This window comes from Athene cunicularia (assembly GCF_003259725.1).
Source record: "Athene cunicularia isolate RWA chromosome Z unlocalized genomic scaffold, athCun1 chrZ_part1, whole genome shotgun sequence".
Classification (NCBI taxonomy): domain Eukaryota; kingdom Metazoa; phylum Chordata; class Aves; order Strigiformes; family Strigidae; genus Athene; species Athene cunicularia.
This window is the reverse complement of record NW_020799142.1, coordinates 21395023-21405309: the sequence shown is the minus strand read 5'-3', so window position 1 is coordinate 21405309 and position 10287 is coordinate 21395023. Positions and strand designations below refer to the sequence as shown.

At 46.4% G+C, this 10287-nt stretch overlaps 2 protein-coding genes across 2 annotated transcripts in view; one reads left to right on the top strand and one right to left on the bottom strand.

The window, feature by feature from the left end:
* The window catches only part of WDR70 (WD repeat domain 70), a 136324-nt gene extending 135677 nt beyond the window's left edge, over nt 1-647 (bottom strand). Inside the window, exon 1 of the mRNA XM_026865813.1 lies at nt 485-647. Coding sequence (XP_026721614.1) covers nt 485-647 — 163 coding nt within the window. The remainder of the gene's footprint in view (nt 1-484) is intronic.
* The window catches only part of LOC113489793, a 22741-nt gene continuing 12460 nt past the window's right edge, over nt 7-10287 (top strand). The window contains exon 1 of the mRNA XM_026865812.1: nt 7-473. The gene's annotated coding sequence lies outside the window, so the exon portion shown is untranslated. The remainder of the gene's footprint in view (nt 474-10287) is intronic.

The window sequence follows — 10287 nt, the reverse complement described above, 5'->3', positions numbered from 1 at the left end:
CCGCGTTTCCGCCTTGGCTCCGCGCGTCCGCCGCCGGCCTCGTGCGCTTCCCCCGTCGCTGCTCGGAAGGCCGCGTCTGAATCTTCATGGAATCGCAGAATTTCTTGAGCTGCAAGGGACGCACGAGGATCACTGAGTCCAACTCCCTGCTCCTTGTAGGACCACCTGAAGCTAAACCACATGACTAAGAGCATCGTGCAGACGCTCCTTGAACTCTGACAGCTTTGCTGCCGTGACCGCTTCCCTGGGAGACTGTGCAGGGACCGACCACCCTCGGTGAAAAGCCTTTTCCTGACGTTCAACCTGAACTTCCCCTGACGCAGCTTTGTTCTGTTTCCCCGTGTCCTGTCGCTGGTCACCAGAGATCAGCAGCTCCCGCTCCGCTGCCCCCCGTGAGGAAGGTGCAGACTGCCCTGAGGATGCCCCTCAGCCTTCTCTAAGATGAACAAGCCAAGGGACCTCGGCTGATCCTCGTAAGTCTTGCCCTTGAGGCCTTTTGTCGTCTTGGTCGCGCCCTCTTCTGGACACACTCGAGTAGTTCGATGTACTGTGGCAGCGTACCCCCCCACACCCCTTCTGCTTAAGCCATAACCACCAGTGGGGGTTATGCTGGCTGCATCCGGCTTACTATGGACTTTAGGGGACATTATGGCAAGATGAAAGCCAAGGGCTGTCTGGAACGGTGAGACAGATGTCTGGCTGGTATGCAAATGTGACTGTAAGTCATCCATCTTACTTGATAAATAGTGAACAGCCCAGGGCTCATTGAGCTTTCTGCATGGCAGCGGGTTGCACGCCAGCATCTCCCCTCATGTAGAGACACCTCTCAAGGTTACTCCTCGAGATGGAGAGATGTCTTGACACAACAGATTTTTGGTAAGTGATTAATAGCATGCTAAACTTTGAAATCCTAACGAAGTGGTATAAAGGGCTATTGTGCACATATATAGTCCTTTAGACATAAACTGCTAACCAAGTCTGGGACTGTCTGGATCCAACTGCACCTAGACTCCTCTCTGAGAAGGAGTTTAAAATGCAAGGGAGCCTTTCTTGAACCTCATGACTCCTGACAGTTTTGTCTGATCCTCTCCCCTATGCAGTAAATAACCAAGTTAAAACACTGTTGCATTTATCATTGAACATTGTTATATCAATACGGTATAGTGTTGCTTCTCTCTTCTGAGTGAATGACTCCATCTGTGGCACCTGCTTACGCTGAGGCACCCAAAACCGCACACAGCACTCCAGATGGGGCTGCACCAGTGCAGTGTAGAGTGGAACCATCGCCTCCGTCCACCGGCTACCTATGCTGTGCTTGATGCACCTCAGGGCACAATTGGCCCATTTGGCTCTGGGGACTCTTGTTGTCTCCAGTTCAATTTACCATAAACTCAGACCCCCAGATCTCTTTCCACAGAGCTGCTCTCCAGCCTCACATCCCCCAATTTGTATGTATAACCAGAATTATGGTATCCCATCTGGACAATCCTGCACTTAGTCTTGTTAAATTTCATGGAGTTGGTGACTGCTTATCTCTCTAGCCTATCCGCACCTCTCTGTAAGGCCTCTCTACCCTCGAGGGAGTCCACAGCTCCTCCTAGTATAGTCTCATCGTCAAATTTATTCAATGTACATTTGATTATTGCATTCATCTCATTTATAAAAACATAAGAATACTGGCCCTAAAACTGAGACCTGGGGAACCCCACTGGTGACTGGCCACAAACCTGTTGTGACCTCATTTACTGTAACTATTTGAATTTGACTTGTCAGCCAATTGCTCACTCAAAATATTACGGACTTCTCTTTCTGTGTGCTGGGCATCTTGTCTAGAAGGATACTGTGAGAGACAGTATCAAAAGCCTTGCTAAATTTCAAGTACATTGAAGGAATGCTTTGTTATGCGCAGAGCAATTTTAAGGGAACTCTTCTGAAGGGGTTTCTCACAAATCTTCAGAAGATAATGACTAAAGAAAATTCCTGGAAGTGACAGATTCTGGAGTGCTGAGTAATTGCAGCCACTGATATGGTGCAGGGTGTAAGATGGACATCAGCAACAGCAGTGAAAGCATTTTGAATGCCTGGTCTGTGTCCCTAGAGTCAGAGGCAAGGTTAGCAACTGCAGGTTCCCACATAGGTTGGTTTCTGAGCAAACAATAAGATGATACTGGGTTTAAAGGAGTGACATCATAAAATGCTGGATTACGAAGCAGACAGCAGGTTCTTCCTGTCCCTCAAAAGATGTGCCCTTTCATGGTACAATACAAAATCCATTGTTCTCCTTAAACAAAAGACCCCGATAATGCTATCCCTCACATTTCAAGGAAGACTCTGTGTTTAGCATTAACTGGGGAGCCCAAACAGCTTTGGGGTTGCCTGAATACAGCCTGCAGCACCAGTGAAGAGGGAATCAGCTTCATTCCTTTATTCTTACTCTTTTGCTTCCAGTCATAAATGCACAGCAATTTATAGACTACATTGGAAATGGATTAAGTTCTTCATGAATAGTGGGTGTCACCAAATGATGACTGCATTACATGAAAGCATCTCAACGTTGTAAAGCTTTGAGCCCAGTCAATTAGTACAGGCATTTGGAATAAAATAATTTCATCTTTAATTCTTCCCAGTCTCTTGCACATGGAAATAGATATGGTAGCTGTCCACTATCTCCTTGCTCCCTTCTTCCCCAAGCAGAAAAGAATTCCACTTTACGTAAGTGCTAGCAGTTACAACAAGATCTTGCTGCTCAGTTTAAAATAAACTTTTCACATGTTGGGATTTCCTATGCCATAGAAATTTTGTATTCTAGATACTAAGGAAAAGATTTCTCAGCATCCCAATTCCATCCTAATACGTAGTGAGGCAAATCCTTGCATTTATCATTTTAGACCCTGCCTTTTTTGTGAATTACTTCCTTGTAGGAAATGAATAGAAACTGGTGGAGCTCATTCAGGAAGTCCCTGAAGCACTCCTTCCCACCCCATCCTTGCCTGTAAGAGCAGATATGGGTAAGAGTCATCTTTCATCTACACTAGTGGGTTACATCAGTAGTTTTACATCTTAGTGTTAAAAGTCATAGAATCAGAATTCTTTAGGTTGGAAAAGGCCTTTAAGATTGAGTCCAACCATTAACCTAACGCTGCCAAGTCCACCACTTAACCATGTCCCTAAGTGCCACATCTACAGTCTTTTAAATACGTCTGGGGATGGTGACTCAACCACTTCCTTGGGCAGCCTGTTCCAATGCTTAATAACCCTTTCAGTGAAGAAATTTTTCCTAATATCCAATCTAAACTTTGCCTGGTGCACCTTGAGACCATTTCCTCTTGTCCCATCGCTTGTTACTTGGGAGAAGAGACTGACACTCACCTCCCTACAACCTCCTTTTAGGTAGTTGGGAGTCAGAATGCATGTGCACTGATGCCAGGGTGACACTTCTCAGGGCCAGCAGGACTAGTGGTATGATGAATTCCTTCATGAACATCTCCGTCTGAAATATCCCAATGAACAGCATAAATTTAGAGTCACAGAGAATGCCATCACAGATTTGTCTCTACCTTCTTTGGTCTCAAGTGCAAAACTAGTTGAAAATGCAGCTGTCCATAATGTGATTACAGCTGCTGTTTCCTGCTTCCCATGGGTTTTTGCTATTTTATATACAGCAACTAGAAAGACTGCTCTGGGTATTCGAGGTATCAGCATTCCTGGTGCAACATGTCAGATGGAAAGAAATTGAACAGTAAAACTTGCAAGTATACTCCTGAAAGTTTATTTTTGGTTTGCTTCTACCAGAATCCTGTCAAGCAAATAACTGGTAAAGCTGCAGTGACTTAGAACCTCTAGTAAGTCAGGTTTGAACAAATCATTTACCTGCAGCCGAATTACAGTTTTGTCTGGCCTTGATAATATAGCCAATGGCAGGAGTACTGAGGGTATTAAATTTCCTTTTAGATTTTCTTTTTTGTCTTCAAACAGCTCTGATTGTTGCAATGGGAAAAGAAGAATCACACTTGGTTTTTGAACCTTGCTAGATCTTGCAGTTGGCCATCTCCCAGGAAAATAGCAATGAGAGTTATGTCTGAATGCCTACAGGTCTTAAACCAAGTGGAAGGGAAGAATTTTCTACACCATGAAGTATTAATTGCTCTTTCTTCTGGGAAATCAACACACAATCTGTGTGTAAATTTCCCAGAAGCAAAATTAAGACTTTAAGAGTCTTCTCACATCGAAAATGGTGGATTCTTCTTTCCTCTGTCCACTATAAGGCATTCCGTTTCTCTCCAGGGTCTTCTCATTGTTTTCAATGCTGTCATTTCTGCGTTTAAGGAAGAATCAAATAAAATAGGGGGGCGGTGGGGGGGTGGGGTAGTTGGCGGTTGGAAAGAGAGAAAGCCCAAAGCTGCTAAAGTGCTTTGTAGCTGGGGTTGAAATCCCTCTGTTCTTTGCATTTTGGAATGTGGCAGTCTCAGAACAGCAGAGGTGCTGCAGACTCAGGTTCTCTGCATACCATTACCTTTGCTTCCAAGGTGAAGATGAAAAGTAAATCAATTGTCTTGTCTTTTGGTACAAAGCCACGTGAACTAAGGCGAGTAAGTGCCTGAGACCTTGGCCTTAGCTGCCCAATGACCACTGTGAAGCACCCGCACAGGGAGAAGGAAAAACTGGCATCTGTACTACCAAGACCAAAGCTGCACATAAGCCAGTGTCCTGTCTGATAGCAGCACATGGGAAACAACCAGAGGAAGACAGCAAGCAGCTGGCAGTCTTTCTTCCATTGAGTCTTGCCTTCTGGGTGTAATGGGCTCAGACCTCCTTAAGCAGAGAAGGTGTCTTCCTACCTGATGGTCCTTCGAATTTTCATCCCTGAAGATGAATGTCTTAAAGATTAGGTTTCAAGCAGGTTCAAAGTGCTGTGCCAGTCATTATAACTCAATGAAATGACATTTCCTATGGCTGGAACCTGCCCCTGATTGCCTTGAGCACCACACACCAGCCTGTTTGTGCTCAGGAAAATCAGGTCCTGGTTGCTCCCCTATAGTTGCCACATAACCAAAAAAGCTGTTCCCTTCCTCAGGTTCCTCATCTGTTGAGACTGGCCCTAATAAGTTACATTTATTGGCTCTTTCAGACCAAGAATCATGGTATTTTCCTACAGTAATCTCTTAGAGTTGTATTTTTAGGGGAGCCTGAACTACTTCAATTCTGCTCCTGCTGCAGTCAGTCAGCACCTCTCTGGTAGATATGTTGGCAGTTAGACAGATAAGAATTTGATTGCAGTTGTCAGAGAGCAGTTAGGCCAGTGCTGGGAAGGTTTGGAAATCCAACCCATGCTGTCATTAAGAAAAGGTGAAAGGGAAAAAAATAAATAAAGCAAACAAGCAATCCAGCTGCATGTCTGTTCCCTTACATGGAGTTCATAACAATGGCATCAGCAAAACAATCAACTTAAGTGATTATGCATATATCACCAGCAGGAATAGGATTAGTACAATAAATTTAATACTGGATCTTCACCACTTCCTTTCTTCTCTTTTCTATTCACAGTCCCTGTCATACATAAGCACTCCTGTTAGCAGAGCTGTCTTCAGGCTACAGTTTCTGGCCATTGTAGGGCCCCTGGAAGACAGCTGGAGGCACATCTGCCACCACTTGCCAGTAGGAGAGGAGAGAGCATGAAGTTTTGTAGCTGAATCAGACCGCCTCTCTAATTCTTCTCTCTCCACAGGGTTCTAATCTGATTACTGAGATCAGTAGTCACCTCTTCCCTGTCCCTGCCTAGGTCAGAATAATCTTCCCTGGCTCAGGAGAAGCTTTGACTCTATGAGCAGGACTCCTGCTGTGGCAGTAGTGGATCCCCACTGGGACACCTCTGCTGCAGTCTCCACACGTGAGCCTGAGGAAATAGAAATAGGTCCCTGGATGCTCCAGTGAAGACAGAGTCCTGTGAAAGCTCTCCAGCCCTGAGCAGCACAGGGAGTCCATGTCCAGAGTTTAGGATTTAAACTGAACAAAAGCAATGGTTGAAAGACTAATAAATATTTAAAGGGACATGTGTAGAAGAACCTGGAGGCAAGTCTCAGTCCTGCTGGCATTTAAGGTTATGCCAGCTTCTTTCATAGCTCCAGCTTTGAAAATGTTCAAGTCCACAGGTGCTAGAAATCAGTTCTGACAAGGTGTCACACCTTGGTCAGTCATAAAAGACCAGAGAGGCCCTGGAAAGGGGCAAAGAGCAAGAAACATGGTCTAGCAGAAGTTGAAGTCTACTTTTCTAATGCTCAGATAAGCCCTGGTCCCTCCAGAAGCTCTGACGTGTCAGCGTAGCTGAAGTGCAGCCTTTGGGCAATGCAGTGGAAGTACATATTCCCTCACTTACTGTTTACCACAGGAACCATTGTTGTGCTCCAGACAGATACAGGAAACAAATCTCGCTTTAAACAAAGCTGATGTGAAACTGCGATACAGTTTCTCTGCATTAGGCTAAGATCTCTAGACCTTTCAGGCTGTTGAACTGCTAGCAGTTTGCACTGTAGTCTAGTTGAACCTCTCAGAAAGAGGTTCTGATTTTTGATGCACATGTCACAGAATCATCTAGGTTGAAAAAGACCTTGAAGATCATCCAGTCCAACCACTAACCTAACAGTGACAGTTCCCAACTACACCATATCCCTCAGTGCTCTGTCAGCCCAACTCTTAAAACACCTCCAGGGATGGGGACTCCATCACTGCCCTGGGCAGCCCTTTCCAACGCCTAACAATATAAAGAAATGTTTCCTGATATCCAGTCTAAACATTCCCTGGCGCAACTTGAGGCTATTCCCTCTTGTCCTATTGGTTATTATTTGGTTAAAGAGACTCATCCCCAGCTCTCTGCAACCTCCTTTCAGGTAGCTGTAGAGGACGATGAGGTCTCCCCTCAGCCTCCTCTTCTCCAGACTAAACACCCCCAGTTCCCTCCGCTGCTCCTCGTACCACCTGTGCTCCAGACCCTGCACCAGCTCCGTTGCCCTTCTCTGGACACGCTCGAGTCATTCAATGTCCTTTTTGGAGTGAGGGGCCCAAAACTGAACACAGCCATCGGCCTCACCAGTGCCCAGTACAGGGGCAAGTCCCCTTCCCTGTCCCTGCTGGCCACGCTAGTGCTGACACAAGCCAGGATGCCATTGGCCTTCTTGGCCCCATGGGCACACTGCTGGCTCCTGTTCAGCCGGCTGTCAATCAACCCCCCCAGGTCCCTCTCTGACTGGCAGCTCTCCAGCCACTCCTCCCCAAGCCTGTAGCACTGCTGGGGGTTGTTGTGGCCCAAGGGCAGCCCCCGGCATCTGGCCTTAGTGAAACTCCTACAGTTGGGCTCAGCCCATTGCTCCAGCCTGTCCAGGTCTCTCTGCAGAGCCTCCCCGCCCTCGAGTAGATCAACACTCCCACCCAACTTGGGGTCATCTGCAAACTGACTGAGGGTGCACTCAGTCCCCTTGTTTAGATCATCAGTGAAGATATTAAACAGGAGTGGCCCCAAAACTGACCCCTGGGGGACACCACTCATGACCAGCCGCCAACTGGATTTAACTCCATTCACCACAACTCTTTGGGCCCGGCCATCCAGACAGTTTTTTACCCAGCAAAGCCTGTGCCCATACAAGCCATGAGCAGCCAGTTTCTCCAGGAGAATGCTGTGGGAAACGGTGTCAAAGGCCTTACTAAAGTCAAGGTAAACAACATCCACAGCCTTTCCCTCATCCAGTAAGCAGGTTGCCCTGTTGTAGAAGGAGATCAGTTTTGTCAAGCAAGACCTGCCTTTCATAAACCCATGCTGACTGGGCCTGAGCGTCTGGTTGTCCCATTATGTGTTGTGTGATGCTACTCAGGATCAGCTGCTCCATCACCTTCCTGGGCACCGAAGTGAAGCTGACAGGCGTGTAATTTCCTGGATCATCCTTATGACCCTCCTTACAGATGGGCATCACATTGGCCCATTTCCAGTCTGTCAGGATCACTCTGGTCAGCCAGGACTGCTGGTAAATGATGGAAAGCAACTTGCTGAGCACCCCAGCCAGCTCCTTCAGCACCCTTGGATGTGTCCCATCTGGTCCCGTGGACTTGTGTGTGTCTGTGTGATGTAGTAGGTCACTGACAGTCCCCTGGATTGTGGGGCGGTCGTTCTCCCAGTCTCTGTCTTTTGGCTGAGGAGGCTGGATTCCCTCAGTACAACTGGTCTTATTAAAGACTGAGGCAAAGAAGGCATTAAGCACGTCAGCTGTTCCCTCATTACTTGTTACCATGTTTCCTCCCACGTCTAGCTGGGGATGGAGGCTCTCCTTGGTCTTTCTTTTGCTGCTCACATAATATATATCTGGCTGAAGCCAGATTAATTTCTAGCTGGGCTTTAGACCTCCTGATGTGTGATCACGTGTGAACATTAATCCTGAAACAAAGGCTTCCTTCTAAAATGTGATGCATCTATTGTTCTCTGAAGTAGAGAACACCATTTTCAGCCCAAGGAACAAAATGACTCAGTGCTTTATTTAGTTCAGTGGATTACTTTTTGCATGTGCATTGTGTCAGTTGATGCCCTGAGTCCTCCAGCAGCCTCCAGGTGCTGTCTACAGTCTACAGCTGCCTTTTCTCTGCAGTCTTCTCTTCTTTAACAGGGGAGTGGGAGTCCTCAGACTTCGTAATACTCACTGCCAGGTGATCCATCTATGAGGCAGCTGTAACGTGAACGTGCTGTGGCTGTGATGCAGAACTGATGCAGATGTGCAAGCAGGGTTGCACATCAGGAGCTCTCTACCCCAGGGTTTACTGCCCCTACTGAGCAATGTAACTAGACTAACATACCATCCACTGAGATGTTGTGGAGTTGCTTTGACATGTACAGTTTTACACCTGACTTTGCTGCTCAGGTCTTCTGCAGAAAATGCAAAGACTTTCATACAGAAGAGTTAATATTCACCCTATCGGGTACAGTGACTATTTAGTGAGTTCATTCATTCATTTAGTGACTGATTATCTTTGCCAGATATTTAATACCAGGGCCACACAAATCTTACATAAATAGCAATACAGGGACTTAAAAATACACAACAGAACAGCTCAGGAAGACTGCCTTTAAACTAAAACAGTAAATGAGAGCTTGCAGGGCATTCAGTGCTGTCTTGGCATGAAAGAAGTGGTCCCATGTTCTTCACAGCCTCTGACAACACCCTGCCAGTCATTTGCAGCCTTCTTTTCCTGCAGTGGGAGCAAGACAGCCAGCAAGAGAGAAATAAATGGACATTACTAAAGCTAATTCTGTAGTCTAATAAAGGCTAGTTCTAATTCTAATCACCCAACTCTTCTGTAACAAGATGGTACACATGTGTGTGGCACGTTATTGCTCATTTGTCCGTTTTTCTATTAGCTTAATGCACACCAGTTCCTGCAAGGGGTATCCTTCTGAATGGGCTAGTGTGACTGAGAACCACAAGGAACAGAGTGGACATTAGGGCCTACCATTGTGTTATTGCAAGTACTAAAGTAAAAATCATCTCTTGACCAGGTTCAAATTAAAGTTACGTATTATTTAACAAGACCAAACTAATTAATAGGCTTTGCTAAAATGCCTACAGCTCTTAGCCATCTGAACTGGAGCCTGGCAGTATCTCTTTAGTGACCCTGAATTGCAGGGCTGCTTCTGTTAATTGGGGACAGCTCCTGCAGATTAATGACAAAATGGGAAAGCTGATAACCCTTTTACCTGGGGCCAGCAGCTCTTGGCCATCTCTTGCTGGAATTACTGTGTAAAAAACTTCATTTTAAACATTAAAAGCCTATCTTCTTTCTTATACAGAAATGTGCAAAAGCACAAATTCCCTTCTGAATTTCAAAGCTTCTCATTTGCACGTGCTCCCATTACCCACTAGATAGTATGCAGAGCACCACATTGGTCCAGATTTCCCCGACTTCTCCTGATCGTATCTGAACTAGTGACTTACACCATGTATCAGCAATGTGGGCGACGGCATGGTACTGCTTAAACAGGGATGCTAATAGGATGCTGTTGTCCTCTCCCTGCAGAACACCATGGCGGATGCTCCCCAGAGCTTGCAGTGCACGTCTCCCGGCGCCATGGCATCCCCTTCTCCAGCCCGCCTCACACACGGCTGCAGGAGAGAAGAGGCCCAGCGGTGGCTGATGACTCTCAGTCCCTCCTTTGCCCGCAAAGCCACGATGATAGTGTATTTGGGGAGACAGAAGCAGGCTGCACGAGCACAGTAGCTCCTCCGGGGATTTGACTGTTTCTGAGCTCAGGGT